Raw genomic sequence first — 24,160 nt, forward strand, 5'->3', positions numbered from 1 at the left:
CAAATCACTCAAGAGCCTTCTCCTTTCTCCTCTTCCACAGTCTAATCTCATTTGGGGGTAAAAATCAAACATTAGAAATCAAGAGCATAGTTACAATCTGCAACTCCACATAGATAATGAATAAATGACTATTCAAAAACAAAGCCCAGAAAACACTGGCTAGTTACTGCAAATCTCCAGAAATCTGTTTCTTAAAGTATCCTATGTTAATCCCTGAAGCAAAATTAAATCCCTAAGGGTGGAGTCTGTCAAAACTAAGTTGGTTCAAAATGGAACATGAATATATGCTATTCCAGATAACAACTTCATAATGTTCATAATCATAAATCATCACATAAATCACTTCTATATTATGAAGAAATTTGTAAATTCTCCTCCCTCCTTGGTCAAGAAGTGTATTCAATGGAAGAGGGGATCCCATTTTCTCAGTAAACCAATTCAGAAGTTTTTTCGCAGTGTAGATAAGAGTTTATGACCTTACCCAAGTTAGTGGTCCCAAGAAATCTGACAGGTTTACAACATAAGGAGATTTTTACAAGATTTCTCTCCCTCTTTTTGTTTTTCAAAGGTAAACAATGACTATTCTTACCTTTAAAAATACTAGTTAATTACCTGATAGTTTTAACATTATGACAATAACTTCTAATAAGTTAGTAATTTCACAGCCTCCAAATCAAAAGCCAATAAAATTAAATAATTGCATGATCTCTTCAATAGCATTTTTTAATACAATGGTTTCCCAGAATTTGCAATACAAGAAAATTCAGGAACACAATAACATTCACAATATCACACATTTTAAACTGGAAACAAAATTTAAAACTTGTTAGATGACATCAAATCAGTCAAATGCATTTCCAGATGTATTATCTTTAACATTTTACAGTGATCACATCTAAAGCCCAGGACACAGTTGTCTAGTATGGAGGAATTCAATTAGAGCAATAATAATAATATTTATATAGTACTTCCCGTATGCTAGGTCTTATGTTAAGTATTTCATAATCATGGGATTCTCACAACAACTCTGGGGTGTGGATGCTGGTTTTTCTTCTTTATAGATTAGTAAACTGAGGTAAAACAACTTGTTATAAAGTTATTTACCAAGACCACAGTATAACTCAAGCTTTTCTGGTTCATGCATTTTCCCAACATTTGAAGTATATAATGATCTTCTGGTTCTGCTCACTTCACTCGGCATCAGTTCCTGTCAGTCTCTCCAGGCCTTTCTGAAATCCTCCTGCTGGTCATTTCTTACAGAACAATAATATTCCACAATATTCATATACCCATGTACAGATAGTTTTCAACACTCATTTTTGGAAAACCTTAGGTTCCAAATTTTCCCTTTTTACCTTTTTATGCTTCTCTAGAGTTCTGTGTTTAGAGATCAAATTTTTTGTTCAGTTCTGGTCTTTTCATTAGAAATAGGTGAAATTCACCTATATCATTGAATATCCATCTTCTTCCCTGAAAGATAATGCTCGTTTTAACTGGATAGCTTATTCTTGGCTGTTATCCAATTTCCTTTGCCCTTTTTTATCTGATTCCAGGTCCTTCAATCCTGCTAGGTCCTGGGTAATTCTAATTTTGATTCCTCAGCATTTTAATGGTTTCTTTCTGGCTGCTTGCAATAGCTTTTCCTTGATGCAATAGTTCTGGAATTTAGCCATGATATTCCTTGGGGATTTAATTTTGGGGTCTTTTTTAGGAGTAATCTGTGAATTCTTTCAATGGCTATTTTCCTTTCTGATTCTAAAATATCAGAACAGTTTTCTTTTCTGATTTCCTATAAGATAATGTCTAGGTTCTTTTTTTTTCCATCATGGCTTTCAGAAAATCCAATAATCCTTAGATTGTCTCTCCTAGTTCTATTTTCCAGGTCACTTGATTGTCCTAGGAGATATTTCATGTTCTTTTTTTTTTTCCATTTTTTTTTTTGTTTGACTGATTCTTGAACTTTTATTGAGTCATTCAGTTCCATTTCTTCAATTCTAATTTTAGTGTATTATTTTCTTCAGTTACCTTTTTTAGCTCCTTTTGCAATTGGCCAATTTAATTTTTTTATTCATTGCATTCTTTTTCCATTTCATAAATTTTGTTTTTCAGGGAACTGGTGTCTTTTTCATATCTCTTTTGTAGGGTACTATATACTTTTTCCATTCCTTCTTGCAATGATCTCATTTCATTTCCCCATTTTTCTTCTAACTCTATGCAATCTTTGAAGAAAGCCTTGAGAAATGGGGACCAGCTCATATCTCCCTTTGGGGCTTCATCTGGAGTTGATTTGCCTTTAGGAACCTCAGGATTTGAGATCTATTTTTCTCTCTCTCCATAAAAACTGTCTATGGTGAGAGTTCTTTTTGTTTTCTGTTCACTTTTTAAAGGCTTGAACTCTGCTCTTAATGAAAAGGAGAAACAACTGCTTTAATTTGCCCTGGGAATTCTGCTGAATGGCTTCTGGCGCTGGGTAATGGTGACTAGGTCCGGTGTTTTTCTGAGGCTCAGTGGTTTACAATTTGTCCTTTACAAAAGGCAAATCTGCCAGACCACCTGTTTGTAATCAGGACAGAGTGGCCTAAGAGGCTCCCAGAAGATTCCCAGGTGCGTGGAGGTGACAACACTGATTCCCGGCCCCAGCTTCTTGCCTTAGCTCCTTGCCTAGGCTCCCAGTGCTGCCATCTGGGCTCAGCAGACTGTCTTCCTGCCCATTTGAAACAGACTTGAAGTTCTTCCAAGGTAACTTCTTCTAGAAATATGTTGCACTCCAAATATTTGTGGGTTCTGTGACTTCAAGACCAAGTATCCAAGGATTCTGGTTTTTGATCTACTCTACTATCTACTTCCATTTTATAGGACAATTCATCCGATTCACAGTTATGATTACTCTATATTTGCCTCCATCCTAATTTTTTTACTGTTTGTCCTCTTTCCTTTCATCCTTTCCTTCCATAACATAGTTTTGACTCTATATTCTATATAGATCTCTCTTTATATATATAGATTCTGTATTCTTTATAGAATCTGTATAACAGAAGAGAGGTCTTCTGTTAGTTCCTCCCCCCTTACTTTCATGTCAGATAAGATAGATTTCTATACTAAACTGGATGTGTATATTATTCCCTTTCTGAGCCAATACTGATGAGACTAAGGATCAAGTAATTCCCTTTACCCACACTCTCATTTTTCCTTCTACTGTAATAGGTTTTTGTGCTTCTTCATTAAAATAATTTATCCCATTCTTTCTTTTCCTTCCTTCTGTACCCATTGTAATACTTTCTTATCCATTAATTATTTTTTGTCATTCACTCAAATTCACCTTATTATATATTTCTCCTCTCTCTCTCTCTCTCTCTCTCTCTCTCTCTCTCTCTCTCTCTCTCTCTCTATATATATATATATATATATATATATATATATATATATATATTCTAGCTGTACTATTAGTGGTACAGTTTTTAAGGATTATAAGTATCATCTTCCCATATAAGGATATAAACAGTTTGGTTCCATTAAGTCCCTTATATTTTCTCCTTCCTTTTTATGTTTTTTCAGCTCTTCTTGAGTCTTGATATTGAAAATCATATTTTTTTTTGTTCACTTCTAATATTCTTCTTATAAAAGCTTGGAATCCTGTTTCATAATGACCATTTTTTTCTGAAATATTATGCTTAATTTCACTAACTAGGTGATTCTTGGCTGTGGTCATTTGCCTTTTGCAATATCATGTTCTATGACCTCAGGTCCTTCAGTATTGTAGCTGCAAAGTCCTGTGTAATTCTGATTGTGTCTCCCTGGTATTTGAATTGTTTCTTTCTGGCCACTTGCTGAATTTTTCTTTGACCTAATAGTTTTATAATCTGGCTTTCGTGTTTCTTAGAGTTTTTATTTTGGCAAATCTTTCGTGCTGGCTCCAGAATATCAGAGAAGTATTCCTTGATAATTTCTTGAAAGATGCTGTCCAGGTCCTTTTTTTGATTAAGATTTTCAGGTAGTCCAGGATGTATTCAAGAAAAACTACTATCTGTAGGGTGAGAGTTGCTGAGCCATTTAGGGGACTGCTTTCCATCTTTGGTGTCCACCTGATGCACCTAACTCTCACCAGTTCCTTCATCTTGCCCAGGGCCCGAGGCATCGAGGCTGCATCTGGAGTCAGGAAGCCCTGAGTGCGAATCCATCCTCAGACACAGTAGCTGCGTGACACTGGGCAACTCATTTAACTCCTCTGCCCCAATTTCCCCAAGCTATAAAAGGAGACTGTAATAGGCCCTGCTTTCTAGGGCTGTAGGGAGGATCCAATGAGATGATATTCACAGAGCACATCCCATAGTGCTTGGCGCATAGTGGATACTTTATCAATGCCTTCATCCTTTCTTAGGGCACAGTGCTGCACACCAGAACTTAGTCAGCCCTCAGTTTCTAATTCTTTTCCACTACAAAAGATACTATAAATATTTTTATCCATTTAAAAACATTTCACTCCATTAAAAAATCCATCTTATCCACTTCCTCTTTCTTTGGTCTGTAGACCTCTTAAGGTCCCTCTGGTCAGAAGGTTTCATGGCTTTTTGATCATTTGATCTGTTCGATGTGGGATCCTGCCTGGGTCCTGAGCCCCCCAGTCCCCAGCTTCTGCCCCAGCCTCTCTTTCTTCCCGGCTCCCACAGGGACATGGTGGTTTAGTTCCCTCGCAGTTCTGGCTGCTTCCTTCACTCTGCTCATTTCCCACCATTCCCCACCCTCTCAGATCCTCCCGCTGCGACAGACCGCTCCTCCGTCATTGGGAACTGTCTTTGTTTCTGGTTCTTTGCTGCCCCAAAAAGAGCTGCTTTGGCCGTCCTAGTGATTGTGGGGACTTCCCGGGTCAGTTCCGTACTTGGCAGCGGGACCAAGACAGAGCCGGTTAGCCCTAAAAGAAAATTAGAGGAAGAATTTAAACTAGAAACGGAGCCCAAGCACAAGCACCGGGAACCTGGGCCGAGTCCGTGCTTTTGTTCAGTCTAGATAAGGAGCGGGGCTGTGAAGTTCCTTCCGCCATCGATGATGTCATTGCCCTGGAAATCGAGGTGAAAGGCTCTGTGGAGCCCTTCCAGATCCTCCTGGAACCCTACGCCATTATCATCCCTGGAGAAAACTACATTGGAGTAAACGTGAAGAAAGACTTCAAGGTGGGACCTTCTTCTTGTCTGGGACCTTGGGGAAGCCATGGGCTGGCTCGTGCTGAGGGCCTCCCTTTGCCCCGGAGCCACTTGGGGTCCCCCAGACTCCAGCCTCGCTGCCCTTCCAGCTTCCGCCTGAGATCTCCTGGGAGTACCGGGGTGGAGCTGACTGACCTTGGGGCCATCCCGACAGTCTGTCCCCAGCCCCAGGACCCCTCTAGGGGATGTCCACAAGGAGACAACAGAGACTGGGGTTTGGGAAGCACGTACTGGCCTGGGGATAGGGACCCATCTGAACCCCCCCCCCCCCCAGGCCCGAAGGCTCTTTCCCGAGCTGAGCTCCAGCTCTGCCTTTCAGATGTGGAACAACAGCAAATCGCCCATCCAGTTCACGTGGGGGAAAATCTGTGACTGCCATATCGTTGAAGTGGAGCCCTGCACCGGGACCATAGGTAAGGGGGCTTCGGGACACCCTGGCGCCCACGGTCATTGGCAGGGCCTGAGTGTCGGGCCCAGAGAGAACTCCAGAGGAGGCCCTGCCCTCAGGGAGCCCCGGGCTCACAGGTGAGCAAACCCAGGATACTTGGAAAAAAAGAGACCGTTATTCACTGGTCTCTGGACCTGGAGCTGCTGCCAGGCAGGAACCATACTGGGAAAAGGGAGGCAAAAGACCCCAACTGCTAGGATCCCAAGTTGTCCTGGAGAGAGAAAGCAGCCCCTGATTAAGCTCAACAAATGGAGGATGGTGGGTAGGGTCGGGTGGGGGCAGAGGCCCTTTGGAGGAAGCGGCTTAAAGGAAGGTAGGAGCCTCAGAGACATGGTGTGGCAAGGAAGTATTGGTGGCTTAGCACACAGAGATGTCAGACAGACAGAGAGAGACAGAGACTGAGAGACAGAGAGAAATAGCTCCCAGAGAGGCCAGCCTGCCTGTAGGAGAGGAAAGAAAAAGGTAGCTCCCTGCAGCCAGGGCCCTAGGAAACCCAGGCCACATTGGCTCTGAGCTCCTCTCTCCTCCCTCTTCTTCCTCTTCCCTCCTTCCTCCTTCCTCTCCCTCCTCTTCCCTCCTTCCTTCTTCCTCCTCTTCCCCTCCCTCCTCCCTCCTCCCTCCTCTTCCCCTTCCCTCCTCCCTCCTCTTCCCCTTTCCTCCTTCCTCCTCTTCCCCTTCCCTCCTCCCTCCTCTTCCCCTTCCCTCCTCCCTCCTCTTCCCCTTTCCTCCTTCCTCCTCTTCCCCTTCCCTCCTCCCTCCCTTCCCTCCTCCCTCCTCTTCCCCTTCCCTCCTCCCAATTCTCTCATACTCATGCCTGGGGCTCACCCCGGTCCCTGGCATGCCCCCACACTCCCCTTCATCCCTTTCCTCCCAAACCTCCACGAGAAGTCAGTTCAAGCCCAAATTTCACATCCCAGGTGACGAGCTTCGACTGCTAAGATTTCCCCTCCGTAGTGCTACATCGGCTGCTAAGCTGAGCAGGACCTAGCCTCCGTAAGAAGCTGCGCTTTGGGCTGACTGCAGGCCACGCCTCCAAGGGGGGCGGGGAAAGCGCCAGGCCTCCGTGGGGAGAGGGCGTGAGAGTCTATTGGTGCTTCAGGAGTCCACGCTCCTCCATGCAGGCCCTACACCTGGCTCATCGGCTGGGGAAGAAACCAGCCAGGCTTCATCAGCGTCAGAACGACGCCGGCCCGCCCAATGGCGGCTCGCAGGAACCACCTGCCTCCGAGAGGAGGAAATAAAACCCCTGAGGCCCCCGCCCCAGGAGATGGGAGCAGGGCTCCAGGCCCATGGGCTGCTCCTCCCGCCTCCCCCTCCCCATCTTCCCTCCTCCTCCTCCTCAATCCTCCTTCCTCCTTTTTTCCTCCTCTTTTCTCCCTCCTCCCACCTCCCTCCTCCTTTGTCCTCCCTCCTCTTTTCTCCCTCCTCCTCCCCTTCTTTCTCCTTTTCCCTCCTCCTTTCTCCCTCCTCCCCCTCTCTCCAACTTCTTCCTCTCCTCTTCCCTCCTCCCTCTTCCTCCCCCTCCTCAGACCCTCTTGAGCAGAGCTGTCAGGCCAGCCTCGAGTGGTGGGCAGACCTGGGCTCCTCCCCGAGGCCCCAGCTCTCAGACCCGCTCTCTCCCGGGCAGGCTTCTCCCTTCTGCTTTGAGCCGCCTCGGGGCTACCTTCCTCCCCTGGGGGACACCCGGGTGACTGTTATCTTCGAAGCCAAATGCTGCCAGAGCCTGCAGACCGTTCTGGAGCTGCTAGTGGAGAACGGGGAGCCGAGGTACCCCCCCAGTCCATCAGCAGCCAGTGTGGGGGGGGCTGCAGAGACCATCCCTGCCCCCGCTGCCAGGCTGAGGGGGAGGCGGCTCCTCCGGGCGTCCGTCTGTCCATCCCTGCGTCTGTAGGGCGCTGCCCCTTCGCCTCCCATGAGTCTTTGTTGTTTCCTGGGAGCCGGCAAGTGGGTGGTCAAGATGCCAAGTGGCCACTGGCCCCTCTCCCTCCCACGGCCCTGTCCCCCCTCCCCACCTTCCTTCCCCCTCCTTCCCTCCCTGTCTCCCCCCAGCAGCCCATCTGACCCACAGGGGTCAGATGCCTTCCGCACCTGTAGCCGCAGCTCTCACCCCTTTCCGGCCCCGGAGAGCGCACTCCCAAATCCTTGGGCAGGCTCGTGCTCGGGCCTTCCTCCCCAGGACTCAGGGTTCCTTGTGGCCTTTAGGGGGCTGGCTCTGCCACTGCCACTGGCACCGGGGCCTCCCGGCTGTGCTGGGCTCCCTGGGGCCTCTGCCCTTGTCCCTCTTGAGACAATGCTGGGGGGAGGCGGCTGCCTGGTGCCAGGGGGGGCTGGCAGTGGGGGAGAGCAGGTCCCTGGGCTCAGGAGGGGCCCGATATGGTAAGGCTTCTCCCACTGTGCTGGGCCCCTCCCTGGGACCCTCCGGGGGCACCGAGTGCGTGACTCGCCGGAGCAGGAGGGAAGGGGAAGGCGCCCCCTCTGCCCCGAGGCCCGAGCTGGGCAGCCAGAGAACCCTCCCCCTCGCCTGCCTACCCCCAGTTACCTGCCCGTCTATGGCGAAGTGCAGAGGCCTTATGTCTACCTGAAGTGCAGCCAGCTGCTGCTCAGCAACATGTACTTTGGCATCGGCACCGAGGCCTCCATCTCACTCTTCAACGGGACGCTGCTCCCCACCAAGTTTTACTGGGGGAAGGTAGGGAGTCCCGCCGGCCGGACTTGGGGAACGGAGCCCCCAATGCTGTGGGATCTTGTGGTGGGCAGCGGGAGTGCACTGAGCAGGAAGCTCTTTGGGGCCCCCAGGAGGCCCCCTCTCCGGGTATGGACCAGGGACCTGAGGCTGGGGGTGGCCCAAGTCCCCCAAGGAGTTCGTGGCCTCGGTCCAGAGCCAGCGCCAGGCGTGCCACTCCCAGCTGGCACCCGCGGGATGCCCACAGCCTTTCAGACCCAAAAGGGATGCCTGGTGCACGGCTGAACCCGCCAGGTCCAGAATGGGACCAGTTTTCCTTCCTTCCCCTTCCTTCCCCCCCCACCAGCTGAGAGCCACAGAGACCTCTCATTCCACAACAAGGCCCATCTGTCTCACCAGCTGTGCCCCATTCACAAATGAGAAAATGGAGGCAGAGAGACAGGAAGGGCCTTGGCCACAACCGCATGGCCAGCCAGTGTCGGGGTGGGATTTGCACTCAGGCCTTCTGGACCTCAGTCCTGGGACTCTGAGCTGGGGCAGCGCTGCGCCCGTTCCCCCAGACACTCCTTGGGGAGCCCCACTTCTGTGGGGCCGCTGGTGGCCGAGAGCTCGGGGTGCAGGGCCCGGTGTCCAGCAGCCCTGCCTCAGGGACGACGCGGCCGAGCTTTGTGGGCCCCTCCTCCCTCTGCCTGGGTCATCCCCCCCCATCCCTGAGCATCCTGAGACAGAGCTGGAAATGTCTCAGAAGGCGATTCCCTTGTCGACAGCTGCTGGGGACTCACTCCGACCTCTGCCAGGCTGACGTCTGCCCTCCGAGCGGCATCTTGGGCCCCAATGAGGAGAAGAAGCTGACCCTGCAGTTTACCACCTCCACCATGGTGAGGGACAGTGTCCCTGGGGCGGGAGGCGGCCAGGGCCTCCCAGAACTGGGGAGGCTTCAAGGAGGCCCCGTCTCTCCCACCTCGGGGGGCTGTGAACGCCTTGCCCTCCTCTGCCAGAATGTTCTGGAGCCGCCTACATCCCCTTCCCCCAGAGCCAGCCAAGAGGTTTAGAAATTAGGTTAGAAAAGGTGGTTGTAGTCATTTTTCCAAATCAGAATCCACATTTTGATCTCAGAAGGTGAAAGGTCTCTAAGTCTTGAATGTCTAAGGGTTCCCAAGTTTGCCTGCTCCCAATGGGGCTTCAAACTGACCGTGGAGCCCATAAAGCAGAACTTACTTTCACAGTTTTATTTTTTATCTGCAAATATTTTGTGCATCTGAAAACTGGGACTAAGGCTTGGGATCCCCTCCCCTCCACCGTCCGGGGAGACACGGTGGGCTTCCTTCGCCCTGGTCCCCAGGACCCTCCCCTCAGTCAGGGCCAGGGCCTCCTGGCTCCCCCCCTCTCCGGGTGGCCTGAGTGTGGATCTTACTGGACCTGCTATCACAGACCTGCCAGGAAATACTGAGCGGGATCCTGAGCTGTTCTCCCAGGGGTGGGCGGCATCCTGAGAAGGGCAGGGTCTCTAAGACATAAAATAAAATACAGAAAGGGGGTCCTTCACACTTGCCCTGTTCCACAAGTTGGTCTGACAGTCAGTGCCCAGGAGCCGGGACCTCTCACCCACTCCACGGGCTCATTCTGGCCTTTGGCTCACTTAACAAAGAGGAAGGACTTGGTTCTGCTTTTAGGAAGAGCTGACAGACCTTGTCCTCCCGTGTCAAATAGAAGGGATGAAGAAATCTCTCGTTCTGGGCATTTCAGGGAAGGCCAAGGGGCTGGATGTGACCATCTCGATCCCCCAAAGCAGGTAAGCGGGGCTTCTTGTGGGAGACAGAGCTCCAGGGCTGACCCTGTGGTTTAGTAGCTGAAGGGCAAGTCCCAAGAGACTGGGCGTATGGCCGTGCCCTCCACCAAAAACGGGCATCAGGTGATGAGCGGGATGTCAGAGAGAGACAAGGTTTGGAGAGAGAGATTTGGATGTTGTTGAACCGTGGATTCTGATGAGAGCCCTGGACCCACGCTTAGGGCGGAGAGATGGGGGGATGGCTGAGGTGGGTCAGCCTGGAGAAGAGAGGAGCCAGAGGTGAAATCGTGGAGGATGAGGTTGGAAGAAATGAGAAAATGTGTGAACCACATGGAACTTGCGTTGCTGCTGAAAATAAAATAGAAAAAAATTATAAAATGAGCAAGCAAAGGAGAAAGAACCCAACCATAGATAGCTACTTACAAGGGCTATAGAAGAAATGGATTCATGTCAGAGGAAGATAATGGAACTAAAAACAAAACAAAACTCCTTTTTCAGTGAGAAATGTCAGATGATTCTAAGCACAAAAAAAGATTTCTTAGAAGACTTAAAAAGGATTTAAAAACCCAAATAAAAGAGATAGAGGAAAAATTAGGGAAAAAATAGAAGAAATCCAAAAAGATCAAGACAATTGTGGGTTTGATTTGTGTTTGTTTTTTGGTGAAGCACTCTGGGTGAAGTGACTTGTCCAATGTCATAAGGCTAGGAAGTGTCAAGTGTCTGAGGTCACATTTGAACTCTGTTCCTCATGACTCCCAGACTGGTATCGCCTGGTGCACTGCCCTGCTCCACTCAGGAAAATTATGAAAAGATAGTCAACAAACTTGAAATAGCCAAAAGCTTGAGAAAATAAGTCCTTGAAAACTAGAATGGGGCAAAGAGAAGCGAATGACATCCAAAGATACAAAAAGTAATGAAACAAAATCAAAAAAATGAAAAATAGAAGAGAAAGGGAATCATCTCATCAGAAAAAATACTGACTCGGAAAACAGATTGAGGAGAAATAGCAGAATAGTCAGCTTGCCTGAAAATGATCTTAAAAAAGAATCATGATACAATATTAGAAGAAATTATCAAGAAATATTTCCCTGAAGTTCTAGTACAACAACAACAACAACAGAATAGGAATATCAGTCAAGTTTCAAAGTTCCCAGGTTAATGAGAAAATATTGTAAGCAACAAGAAAAAATTTAAATTTCATGGAGCTACAATAGGGATTACACAAAATCTAGCAGCTATTACCTTGAAGGACTATAGGTCTTGGAATACTATATTTCATAGAGAAAAAGAGCTTGTGGTTATGACCAAGGGCAACTTACCCAGAAAAGTTAAGTGTAAGCTTGAACAAAAAAAAATTGCTTATTTAACAAACTGAAAAACTTTCAGATATTTGTGACAAAAATGGCAGAACAGGAAAATTTGACTTATGACATCCAGAAGAAATAAACATTAAGAGCCAATTATAAGAGGCTCAAAAAGGTCAAATCATTTATTTCTTATTCATGAAAATATTATCAGTTCTTTTATAACTGTTATTTTAATTTGGGTAGTTTGAAAAAAATCTTAGGCTGAACTATGATGAAATGACTTTTAAAAATTTTATAAAACTATGTAGGGTGAGATAGAAAGGAACAATTATCTCATTCCAATGAAGCAAAAAGGAAAAATAAATTTAAAAAAGAAGGTATTGAAGGGAAAGTGGGTGGTGCTAAAACTTTCTTCTCATTGGCTATGGCTTAAAGAGGGAACAACATATACATATAGAAGGGTATAAAAATCTTCTACATTCAGAAAGAAGAAGGCAAGGGAATAGAGTAGGAGGAGTGGATAAGGGAGAGACACTTGAATGAGTTGGTTAGGTTAAAGAATAGGAAGTCAAGATAGTGATTAGAAGGAAAGCAAAGCAGTGAGAATGGATTAGGAATAGGGTAAAAAGGAAAGTGAGGAAAAATAGGATGGTGGAAAATATACAAGTAATTATAGCTTAGAATTACTCATACGAATAAAAGTATAAAACACTTTTTATACAAATAAAGTTAGATTTAAATAATTGAAGTAATATTGTTTATGGGTAGATTAAGTCAATATAATTTTTTAAATGGCAATTTTACTTAACTCATTTATTTATGTAATGTTATTCCTATTAAATTACCAAAAAATTATTTTACTGAATTAGAAAAATAATTACAAAGTTCAATTAGAAGAATAAAAAATTAGGAACTTCAAAGAAACCAGAGAGGGAAAGGTATAAAGGAAACAGATTCAACAGAAATAAACAAAAGAAAGAAAAAAAATAGAAAAAAAATTTATATTTTTTCTATTTTTTGTTACATTTTGAATTCTGTGCAGTCTCACCTTCCCTCCTAACCCCTCATTAAACAGACCAACATTGATATATATGTGGAACCTTAAAATACTTCCATGTATCAATTCTTTTCTCTGAAAGTAAAAATTATCTTCTATTCATAGCTGATTTGAATGTTACTCAGAATAGCTTAGTTATTTGTAATCGTTTTTTAACAATGTTATTGTCACTGTATACAACATTTCTTATTTCTGCACGTTTTACACTTGATTATTTTGTGCAAGTTTTCCATGTTTTTCTAAAATCAACCTACTCATCATTTCTTCAGTAGTATTCCATCATAATCATATTCCTCAGCTTGTTCAGGCATTTCCCAATTGACAGACACCCTCTCAAATTCCAGTTCTTTGCCTCTACAAAGAAAATTGCTATAAATCTTTTAGAACATACAGTTCTCTCCCCCTTTTCCCTGATCACTTTGGGAAACAGACCTAATGATATTGTTAGGTCAAAGGGTATACACAGTTATATGACTCTTTGGATATAATTCCAAATTGTTCTCCAGAATGGCTGGATCAGTTCACAGTTCCACCAACAATGCATTACTGTCCCAGTTTTTCCATATCCCCTCCAACATTTGTCATTTCCCCCACCATCATTTTAACCAACCTGATAGGTATGAGATGGTACCCCCAGAGTTGCTTTAAATTTATATTTCTCTGATCAAGAGCATTCTTTCATAGTACTATTTACAGCCTAGATTTCTTCTTCCAAAAACTACCTGTTCATATATCTTTACCATTTGTCAATTGGATATATTTTACTTGGTCACAATGTATATATAATCTTTGTGATATATTGTTGTATTAATTGATCTATTATCTTTGTTTTCGTTCCTTCTGGTTTAGATTCAGCATCATATCTGTTTCATAAAAGGAGTTTGATAGGACTGCTTTGTTGCCTTTTATTCCAAATGATTTATTTAATATTAGAATTAGTTTGTCTTTAAATGTTTGGTAGAATTCACCTGAAAATCCATATGGTTTAGACATAGAGTGATATAGATCTATTAGATCTATATGAAGGGGGAAAATTCATTACCAAATAAAGAGATAAGAGAATATTATGAAATGCAAAACAAATAATTTTGATTATATTAAATTAAAGCAAAACCAATGCTTAAGATTAGAAGGAAAGTAGAAAATTGGGAAACAATCAGTATCTCTGATAAAGGCCTCATTTCTCAAATATATAGAGAACTGAATCAAATTTATAAGCATAGAAGCCACTTCCCAATTGACAAAGAATATGAACAGGCAGTTTTCAGATGAAGAAATGAAACAGTTTATAGATATATGAAGAGGTGCTCTAAATCACTTTTGATTAGAGAAATGCAAATTAAAGTAACTCTGAATACCAACTCACACCTGTCAGAGTGGCTCAAGATGACAAAAAAGGAAAATGATAAATGTTGGAGAGGAGAAAATTGGGACACTAACGCACCGATGCTGGAGTTGTGAAGTGCTCCAACCATTCTGGAGAACAATTTGAAACTATGCCCAAAGGGCAACCAAACTATGAATATTCTTTATCCAGTAATTACCACTACTATGTCTGTACCCCAAAGATCATAAAAAAGGGGAAAGGACCTACATGTGCAAATAAATATATGTGCAGTAGCTCTTTTCATGGTGGTAAAGAATTGAAAATTGGAGATTGGGAAATGGCTAAACAAGCTGTACAGTGAGATATGATGGACAGATTTCGGAAAAACCTGGCAAGAACTTGTATGAATTGATGCAAAGTGAAATGTGTCGAACCAGGAACATTGTACAGTATCAGCAGCATTGTGTCTGTGATTGAGCTCTTCTTAGCAACACAATGATCCAAGACAAGTGCTATTAGAAACAATATTCTGAACCTCAAAAGGGGCACAGTGAATGAACAGACCCAAGATAAGTGAATCAGTTTAAACTTTTTAAAAGGCTCCTGCAGGAGCGTTTGTAGAAACTCCATATTAGTTTATTCCCACAGCTCACAGGTACCAAAATCAATACTTATGCCTTGTAATCCCATCCTAACTCTTCCTCTTCCTCCTCTTGAGTTTCCATCGGAAGAGACCCTTCGGAAGGCTCATGTCCCCCCTCCCTGTGAACAGTTTGAATGGCTGCCATGTCTTGTGCTCCTTGAATTACTGATGGGTCACAGATCAGGATCTGCTCTAGCCTACATGTCTAGTTGATGATTATGGAGCAAGAAAAACTCATTGTGATTCTTTATCGGCAACCCTCAGGGTCTTCTTCATCCTTTGTGTTTTGACTTTGTGTTTGAATAATTTTTTGTGTGTGACTACAAGCTCTACTGCTGACCAAGTGAGTGCAGACCACTGACTTGACTTCCCTTCCAGTTCCTTATCTGTATAGCCAAGTTAAAGCATCTGTGGAAACTGAACATTGTTCTCTCACCATTTCTCATAAGTACAAAGAATTCAAGAAGAAAAACGTTATTCACATCCAGATAAAGAATTGATGGACTTGAAATGCAGATAGGAGCAAATTTTCTTCATTCTTTATTCTTTTTTGTTTTTTTCTTCTTCTTTTGATTTGTTTCTTCTCTCACAACTGTAATATGGAAATGTTTTACATGATAGCATAAATACCAACTATATCCAACTGTCTATCATCTTTGGAACGAGGGAGGGAGGGAGGGAGGAAATTTTGAAACTCAAAATCTTGTAAAAGTAAATGCTTGACAATCTTACCACGGAACTGAGCAAAAAACCACCATTAAAAAAGGAAAAGAAACTCCAGCTGGTCCTACCAGTTACATTTCACTTAAAAAAAAAAATTTTTTTTTGAGTTCTAGAAACCATTGTCCACAGCAACAAGAAGATTATGAAATGCTCAATTGTGATGGACGTAGCTCTTTTAATCAGTGAGGTGATTCGGGCCATTTGGCCCTGCTAAGATGTCGAGACCTTTCTCCCTGGGTCTTCAGTAGCTGTGACCAGCAGCTGCCATAGCCGACCGCGAAGTCTGCCTCCCAGCAGGGGCTGCTGCCCTGCACGGCCCAGAGCAGGCCAGAGGTCTCGGGGAACTGCCGCGAGTCCCCGTCTCCCCAGGTCTCGGAGATGACGCGGGTTGCCTTGCTCTTTTCAGTGGCAGTTCTCGGGATCTCTTCTTGGACTTCGGCTCGAATGTTCCATTGAGATATTTACTGAAGAATCAGCTGGTCCTGACCAACAAGTCGGCAATAGAAGCACCCTTTTCTTTGGAATTCGATTATTTTGGGGTCACTGAAGAGATGTGGGAGAAAAAGCCAAAGCTGTGAGTCTGTCTTCCGCCGCCTTCCACGCTGTGTCCCTAACTCCCCAGCCGAGGCCATAGTCCTACCCGAGATGCCTGGAGCGAATCCAGGGTCAGGGGAGGCTTGAAAGGGCAGAGGAAGGATTTTGTTCCAGCGTTTTTCTTGGGCTTGGTGGGAATCCGTGGGGACGGTTTGATGGCCAAGGTGGGGCGTGCAAGTCTCTTCAGATGCCCTCATCTTGGTCTTAGCCTCCGGCATTTGCCCCCTTGACTCCCAATTGGAAGTCGTTGTTGACTGGAGAAGGCTCTGGGGGGTGGGGAGGAGACCATGGGTACGCCCCATACGCTGACAAGATGCCGCAGATGGTCACGCGACATTGCGGCGCCTTCTCCTTCCGTGAACTTGTTGGACAAGTGGGGAGCACGCGGAGGTCGGGGGGCACCTGGGCAATGGCTGTGTCCCGGATGTGCCAGGATCTGGGAGCCGGGCGCAGAGACTGGTTAACAAACCTTTAGGAACCCATGAAAAGAGCCTGAAGGGAACGGGCTTCCAAGCAGACATAAGAGCCTGGGCTGTCAGAACCAAGCGGAAGCTGGGCCACGACCAGGGGCCCATTCTGGGGGCTCCTCTGGGCTTTGTGTGGGCTAGTGGTTGGGAAGTGGAGGACGGCGCACTGGGAGCCTGGGAAAGCAAGGGGAGGGAGGGCCGGCCGGCGGCTCCCCATGATCCTGGGCTGCCCTGCTTGGGCGGGAGGAGGGCCGGGACCCCACATGCCCTCAGCCGGCTTGACCGTGCCCTCTCTTCTGCATGTCTGAAGCCCTGATGTGCCCCCTGCTATGAGACACACAGCGAGGACTATGAAGCACCTGGCCAGGAGGGACCTTCTAGGTACGAGTCCCCCCCCACCCCCCACCCCCCCCCCACCCCCGGCCTCTGCCCTCCAGTCTGCGCCGGCCCACTCCATTGAGCCGTTCCAGGGAGGACAGCGCCCTCGGGTGGCACACCCAGGAGAGGAGCCCCAGGCAGGTGGTCAGGAAGACCTGTCAGGGCCTGTCACTTCGTTCTGTTTGCCTCAGTTTCCTCCTCTGTAAAATAGGAATAATTAGTGTCTCCCTTGCAGTGAGGTCTTATTAGTCAAGTGTGTATAGCACACAGAAGGTACTTAATAAATGCTTGAACATGGCACCTCCTGCTGAGAGTGGGTAAACTCCAGGCCCATCCCTGGTTGTGCGCCAGCTCCAAGATGAAGGGGCTCTGCAGGGCTCCCCCAGCGTCCCGCCAGCCAGTGCCAGGACAAGAGTGCGAGCCCCATGGAGCATCAGCAGTGGGCAGGGCGCCCTGAGCGCCAGTCTGGAACCCGGCTCCCCAGCAGCTCGAGGGAATGGGGCGGGGTCCTGGCAGGAGGGGGCACGAGTGGCCGCTCGCATGGGCCCAGCCGGGATGTGGGCTCGGGGCAGCTTCTGGGGAAACAGTCCTGCGGCCACTGACCGCGCCGGGCTGGGCGGCCTCTGGGCTGCAGGTCCGGGGCCCCTCCTGGGAGCTCCTGCTGCTTTTTCCCAGGAAAGCCCCCGAGTCTTCCCTCTCCCCTGCTCTGTTCTAGACTCCATAGACACTCTCTTGTCCCACAACAAAGGCGCCGCCTTCTTTCCCCACATCTCCCGAGGGATGCTGGAGGGCTTCCAGAAGCTGACCATTGACATCGCGGCCTGCGGCAACATGTGGGGAGACTACCACGACCAGCTCATCTGCAAGGTAGGGGGCGCCAGGGGGGAGCCTGAGGGCGTGGGGGTGGTCCCTGGGACCCCCGTAGCAGGAGAGGAAAGTGAGGGAGGTCTCCGGGCACAGGGCCAGGGCCGCGGAGGGCAGGGATGGCTGGGAAAGCCTGAGCTGGGCTGCAGAAGGGCCACGGGTCCCCCAGCCTGGGAGTGCAGGCCCAGGGCTTCCGGCCCCCCTCAGAGAAAAGGGGCTTTTTCTTCCACGTCTGAATTCCCCCAACTCCCCTGAGGAGGCAAGAACACCCAGCGCTGCGACAAGCGCCCGAGCCGGGCGAGCACCGGCCCTCGGCCCTCCCTCCGCTGGATGGAACCGCAGGGCCCCGGCGGCTTGGAGGCCGGCTCCTTGGGAGTCTCGTGGGCCTGCGCTGGAGTTCCCCGGAGCCGAATGGAATCCTCGTGCACTAAACAATTGGCGACCATCGGAAAAGCCGCCACCCGGGCCTGTTGGGAGGAGCCGAGGCAGCGGCCTCGGGCTGAAGCTCGCTGGGCTCCCTGAATCGCTTTGTGGAAACGTTGGGGCAGAATTCACCCGGAAGCACCGAAGGGCAAGGGAGGCGCCCACAGGGCCAGCTTTGGGCCTAGGGGCCCCTGCCGGCTTCTGCAGGGGCTGCTCGGGCTGGGCCTCCCTCCCTGAAGCGCTGGGATGACTGCGGGCCTGGCGGTTCTGGTGGAATCGCGGGCCGGGACCCTCCTGGCCCAAGGACGTCTGAACAGTCGGTCCTCCCGGAGTGAGGTGGCCTGGGCTCCACCCTCCTGAGCTGTCACCCGTCAGTGTGTCCCTCTGTGGCCGTCGGGAACCTCTCCAGCTTGCTGACAGGGCGGGCAGCGCGGCCGTTGGTCACTGCAGGCCGGAGGCCGGAGCGGAAAACCGGAGCCCTCTCACCTTCCTCCGCCCCCTTGGCCATGGGACCCAGAACGGAGCAGCCAGCGCCGGGGGCTCCCGTGCAGGGCTCCCTGCCTTGGTCCTCCGTGTTCCCCGAAGCTGGTGCATCCCTGGCCAGACCCGAGCCCCCCATCTCTTCATCTGTCCCCTCAGGCTGGAAGGAGCTTCCCTGTAGGGACCAGGTTTCAGGCTGGTGAATGTGCAGCCCTCCCTGCGGCGTTAGATGCTCTTGGAGAACCACCGGTGGCAGAGAGAGCACTGGGCCTGATGTCCTGGGTTCTAATCTGGCCTCAGGCTCTCCCGAGCTAAGTCACCTCATGCTGCTTGCCTCAGTTTCCTCCTCTGTAAAATGAACTGGAGAAAGACAGAACCGAGACCTCCGGGACCTGCCCAGAAAAGCTCAGGGGGACGACTGACCATGCGAGCAGCAGCTCAGTCACCTTGGCTGGCTCTCAGCCCAATCTCCAGACCCAGACCCTCTCCTGGTGCTGACCCCCCCTTGGGATCACTCGCTTCCGGTCATCGGAGCGCTGCAAGATGAGGTGACCAAAGATCCCATGAGACGAGTCCAGCCGCCCCCCCCTCCCCAGTGACTCTGCCTCCTCCCCCTGGGGTCCAGGGATCACCGAGGGGCCCCGGCTGCCCCCTCCCTGTGACTGGCTCCTCCACCGAAGGTCTGAGGATAACTGAGGGGCCACAGCAGCATCTTGGGGAACAAAGGACTAGAAACAAAACCGTCACCCTCGGGATGGCCAAGGGGCAGATGGATGCTGAGGGAAGGAGGCAGAGCAAGAGCCTCGAACCCAGGGGATGGATGGACACCCGAAGGCCCCGTTCTGGCCTGGCCTGGGCGGCGATGCCCTCGGACCACTCCCTGAGGCCCTGGGCGGAAGGATGGCTGCATCCAGGAGTGCGGAGGAAGGAGGGATGGGGGCTTCCCCTGGCTCATTGTCATCAGAGATACTAATAAAAAGGCAGAAAAGCAAATCGGCTCTTTTCCTTCCTTGGGGTGAGGGATGCGCTGTGGAAGATAGCGCCCCGTGGCCCAGGCTGGGCCAAATTGATTGTGCCCATGGGTGGGCAGACCTGCCAGTGCACAGGAGCCTGGTGAGAGCTGGCGCTTCTGCAGCCCTTGTTCTCATTTAAGGGCTAGAGGAGAAATGGCAGTGAGCGTCCCAGTGGGCTTTGGGGAGTGGGCAGGTGGTCACCGAGGGTTCTGCCCATGGCCTGTGCCAAGGCCGGGCAGGCACGAGGCGGGGGCAGGTGCAGAGGAGCAGCGGCTGGTCAGCACGGGGCCTCCAGCCGGGGGGTGCCAGGATGAGTCCCACATTCCCATCTGGCAGCCCAAGGGTCTGGTCTGGGGGAGGCGAGGGGAGACCAGGCAGGAGGGGGGAGTCTGAACACAGCCTGCGTCCCTAGGTGGGAGACCTGCCGTCAACCATCATCCAGGTGCACATGGGCGTGGTGGGCTGCCCCATCACGCTGTTCCGGACCAGCCGCCTGGCCGATGAGCCTCCCCAGGACCAGGTCATCAGGTATGGGGGGGGAGGAGAACGGGGAGGAGGAGGGGGAGGGGAAGGGGGAGCCTCCCGGGACAAGGTCATCAGGTGCTGAGGGGGAGGGAGACCTCGAGATCCCCCGGAACCCCCCGCTGAGGTTCCCCAGGCCGGCTCTGGGTAGGGGCTGATCCAGGGCTCTCTGCTCCCTCCGCAGGTTTGGCACTCAGATCTCTGGAGGAGACACCATCTCCCGCACTCTCCGCCTGAATAACACCAGTCCTTATGGTAAGACTTTCTGTGAGTCAATCAACAAACACTTCCAGAGAATGGAGTACCCTGTGCTGGCGGCCGTGGGGGAGACCAAGCTGTCTGAGCCGGGGTCTCTTGCTCTCGGGGAGCTTGTAGACCAGAGAGAGAAAAGACACCTAGTGATTGGGGAATGGGAGGGGCTGGGCTGGGAGGGAAGGGCACTCAGGTGCAGGGGAGCGGGCAGTGCCAGGCGCAGGGCCCAGCAGCCCACTCTGGGCACATGTGGGCACGTGAGCGGGCACAAGCAATGGCCAAGGAGATGTTGCCTCGGGGGACAGTGCCGGTGTGGCTCCCCCATGAGCTACACTGGGCTCTGTTAGAGATTCAGGTCTTTGGGGTTACCCAGATTCCCCCACGGGGTCCCCAGCACGTTCAGGCAGCTCCCCCAGGGGTCCCCGTTACCTTCAGGCAGCCCTCCCCCAGCACTAGGCCCGTGTGCCCATTCCCCGGGGTCCTGGGCATTTTCTTGGGGCCACCCCCGTTTGTGACCACCTCCCCCCTCCTCCCCCTCCTCCGCCGCTGCAGACATCAGGCTCGACTGGGAGATCTACCGGCCGGAGGCCGACGAGGACAGGCTGGTGGACTTCCTGTTGGTGTACGGGAAGGCCTTCCCCCTGAAGGACGAAGCCGGCGTGGACTTGGACGCCAGGGAAGAGCCCCAGAGTGATGCCTCCTTTGGGTCCTCGCGCCAGTCCTCCATGTCCCTGGGCACCGTGGCCAGCCCCGAAGTTGTGAGTGTCCGCCCCGGCGCAGAGGGAGCCCCCGAGAGCCCGCTGGGCAGCCGTAGGGACCGAGGCCTGTGGGGGAAGAGCCTTTGGCGGCCGGGGCCGGAGGGGGAGACAGAGGCCGGGAGGGAGGCTGGGAGGGGAACCCGGGAGGGGAATCGGGAGGGCCCTGAGCTGGGCCTGAGGAAAGGGAGAAGCTGGGAGAGGCGGAGAGGAGGGAGACAGCCCGGCAAAGGCAGAGCACAGTCTGCCTGATGACAAAGGGCCCTCCAAAGGCCAGACTCCTCGAGGTGCCGGGGAGCCCGAGCCCTGTGCTGGAGCCTCCATCTGGGGAGCACAGTGTGATGGTGCTCCTGGCAGGTGGGGAGGAGGATGGGGAGCCCACTCCCAGGGTCGGTGTTGGGGCGGGCCCAGGAGATCCCTCAGGACATCGTATCCAAGATGTCCGGGCCACGGCGGGGGTGGGGGATGGGGAAGGGGGGTCTGAGGCCTTCCAGAGGGACAGCCCGGAGCACCGGCCATGGCCCCAGTGGGTGGGAGGGGGGCGAGCCACGGCCCGGGCCTGCCCAGCCCCCTCCCAGGGCTCCCCGGCTGCCCAGAGGAGTCGGTGTCCCCGCCACTGCGGCCCCGGGAGGCCGGACCCTCGGCCTCAGAGCCGTTTGTTTTTAAGCTAAATGGGACCAGAAGTGAGAGTGAGGAAGAGCAAGAGCCCTTGGTGCTCACGGCTGAGGGGTACCCCAAGGTCATCTCCGTGATCCTGCGGCCCCACGACGGCGTCCTCTCCGAGGAGCCCTACTCCATCATTCCCAAGCAGCTGGTGAGTGGCCCAGGGGAGTGCCCCCCGGCCCCCTCCTGCTGCCTCCGGGGGTCTCCCGGCCTCCCACGCCCCCTTCCCTCCCTTTGGGGCCTCCGCCTCTCTGCTCATAGTCCCTCAGCCCTTCGTGAGATTGCCCGTCCCCGTGTCCCCCCATGTCCCCCTGGCAACACTTGGGCCACGACGTCAGCAGAGAAACCCGACTCCGGGGGCCCCCTTGGAGGCCACGCCGGGGACCCCTTCTCGGGCCTCGTTCACGAAGCCGTGTCGTGGGCAGGTCATCCCGGCTGCCGGGAGCAACTTCATCCACGTCTCCTTCACGCCCGGGGTCCTGCCGGGGTCCGTCAGCAAGATGGTGTGTAACAGTTACGCCCTGGGCTTCATGAGCCTGGACAGCAAGGTGAGCCTCAGGTCCCAGTGGGCCACAAGCCCAGGCTCCCAGGCCGGGTGCGGAGGCCGGGACGGGGGAGGCCGAGGGGAGGCCGCCTCCACACCTGCGGGGCCTGAGCCGGCTTGGCCTCTCTGGGCGGGCGCAGGTTGTTCAGGAGATCCCGGGAAAGGTGAAACGGGCCCAGAACTTCGGCGCTGATGTCTTCCGCCTGGACCTCCAGGGCCTTGTGCGGCCTGCCTGGTGAGGATCCTCCCCCTCCCCCCTCCCCCCCAGCCCTCCTCCCCAGCCCCCCAGCCCCTGCCCCAGCCAGGGACGGTGACCCCCTGTCCTCCCGGCTTTGGGGCAGGCTGAGCATCGAGCAGGACTACGATGGAGGAATGACCTTCTACCTGCAGGCCAGCGACCTCATCCCAGCCAACCCACTCCTGGGGGTGAGTGGGGGCCGCAAGCCGGGGCCGGGCCAGGGAGGCTGGGGCTGAGGGGGGGCTGGGCCAGGAGGGCCAAGGGGGCCAGGGCTGAGGGGGCACTCGGACAGGGGGGCCGGGGCCAGGGGGGCCGGGGCCGGCCGGGCTGCCTCCAGAGGGCTGAGAGGGTCCGGGCCAGCTCCCCGAGCGCCCAGCCCCCCGCCGCCCCTCCAGGTGCACACAGAGATAGTGACCACCCACCGCCTGAAGCTCAACAACTTCTCGGACATGGCCCACTGCTTCGGGCTCCTGGTGGCCCCCCCGTTCTCCGTGACGGGGATCAACCCTGAATACAACCGCCAAGGCTGGGAGGGCGAGGAGGAGGAGGAGGACGAGCTGGCCGGGGATCAGTTTGTGCTCAACCCCCTGCAGAACATGCTGGTAGGCCGAGGGCTCGCAGGGAGGGGGCGCCGGGCCATGCTTTGGGATCTCAGCTGTCCGTGTGTGCCGGGCTCGCAGTGGGGAAGGTTTCTGGGCCAGCCCGCCCGCCAGGGCGCCGCAGTCCCTCTCTGGACCTTGGGGCGAGGGGCCCGGTTCCCCCTGGGAGTCCCGGGGGCCCCTCCCTGCGGTCCGGGTGGCTTGATTCCAGCTGCCCCGTCCGCTCCAGCCCCTTCCCTCCCATGCTCACACACACTCAAGTGCTGAATGAAGTGGGGGAGCATCACACCTGGGCTCCCTCTCCCCCTGCCGCCCCCTCTGCCCCTCAGGCTCCCTCTCCCTCAGAGGCCCCTGCCGCCCCCTCAGCCCCCACTCTGACCCCCCTTCTTCCCTCTTCAGGCTTTGCTCTCCACTGCCCACTTCCCGCCTGCCCAGGCTTCTGCCACCGACCCCTCACCCTCACAATGGGCCTTGGGCTCTTGGCCGTTAAACTCCTGGCAGAGGGGCCTGGGCCCGGCTGAGCCCTGCAGCCCGCTCTGATCCCCCGCCCCCAAGCCGTGGGGTCCCCTGGCTACCAGAACAGCCCCGACCTCTGCTCAGCCCTCTGTCCTCCGCCTCTGGGTCCCTCTCCCCCTTGATAACGCCCCCCCAGGTCTGCAGGCTTCCCCCCTGTCTCTTTCTGTCTCCTTTTCTCTCTGTCTGTCCCCCCCAATCCCCCCCAGCTCTGACCACTCCTCCTCTCACTCCGCTAACTACAGGTTTGCCTCCATTTCCCCCGGGGGTCTGCAGGCTCCCCTGGATTCCTTTGTCCCCTCTAGTCCCAAATGGTCAGATGTTCCCAGACTTTTCTCATGGTCTCCTTCTGGGCTCCCCTTCTCCTCGTCTCCTGGACACCCCGAGCTGGATGTCCCCCAGACACAAGCCGTGGGACCCGGCCCAGCAGGACTGTGCCCCTTTTTGGGCGCCCCGGCCTTTGCCCCAGACTCAAACTCTCCACATGGACCCTCGGTACTGTCTGGTCCGTTGCCCTTGTCACAAGTCCGTGTCCCCTTTTATCATCCCCCCTCTTGGAGCCGCCCCCCAGCTCCCCTCACCCCCTGACCTTCAGCAGGGCCCCTCAGCGCTCCGCCCCCCCCCCCACAAGCTCCAGGCCTGGCCCCTCCTACAAACCTTTGGCCCCTTGTGACAAATGT

At 52.1% G+C, this 24,160-nt stretch overlaps 1 protein-coding gene across 1 annotated transcript in view; it reads left to right on the forward strand.

Annotated features, from left to right (window-relative positions):
- Window positions 1–24,160, forward strand: part of DLEC1 (DLEC1 cilia and flagella associated protein) — a 49,481-nt gene that overhangs the window by 20,163 nt on the left and 5,158 nt on the right. Inside the window, exons 15-35 of the mRNA XM_031965277.1 lie at window positions 5,000–5,168; window positions 5,518–5,723; window positions 6,670–6,931; window positions 7,166–7,413; window positions 8,182–8,335; window positions 9,097–9,207; window positions 10,003–10,121; window positions 15,582–15,749; window positions 16,547–16,617; window positions 17,330–17,481; window positions 17,738–18,148; window positions 18,311–18,558; window positions 19,535–19,670; window positions 19,807–19,922; window positions 20,101–20,171; window positions 20,721–20,926; window positions 21,591–21,737; window positions 22,012–22,134; window positions 22,271–22,365; window positions 22,472–22,556; window positions 22,764–22,970. Coding sequence (XP_031821137.1) covers window positions 5,000–5,168; window positions 5,518–5,723; window positions 6,670–6,931; window positions 7,166–7,413; window positions 8,182–8,335; window positions 9,097–9,207; window positions 10,003–10,121; window positions 15,582–15,749; window positions 16,547–16,617; window positions 17,330–17,481; window positions 17,738–18,148; window positions 18,311–18,558; window positions 19,535–19,670; window positions 19,807–19,922; window positions 20,101–20,171; window positions 20,721–20,926; window positions 21,591–21,737; window positions 22,012–22,134; window positions 22,271–22,365; window positions 22,472–22,556; window positions 22,764–22,970 — 3,505 coding nt within the window. The remainder of the gene's footprint in view (window positions 1–4,999; window positions 5,169–5,517; window positions 5,724–6,669; window positions 6,932–7,165; window positions 7,414–8,181; window positions 8,336–9,096; window positions 9,208–10,002; window positions 10,122–15,581; window positions 15,750–16,546; window positions 16,618–17,329; window positions 17,482–17,737; window positions 18,149–18,310; window positions 18,559–19,534; window positions 19,671–19,806; window positions 19,923–20,100; window positions 20,172–20,720; window positions 20,927–21,590; window positions 21,738–22,011; window positions 22,135–22,270; window positions 22,366–22,471; window positions 22,557–22,763; window positions 22,971–24,160) is intronic.

Source organism: Sarcophilus harrisii, chromosome 1, assembly GCF_902635505.1.
Source record: "Sarcophilus harrisii chromosome 1, mSarHar1.11, whole genome shotgun sequence".
Taxonomy (NCBI): domain Eukaryota; kingdom Metazoa; phylum Chordata; class Mammalia; order Dasyuromorphia; family Dasyuridae; genus Sarcophilus; species Sarcophilus harrisii.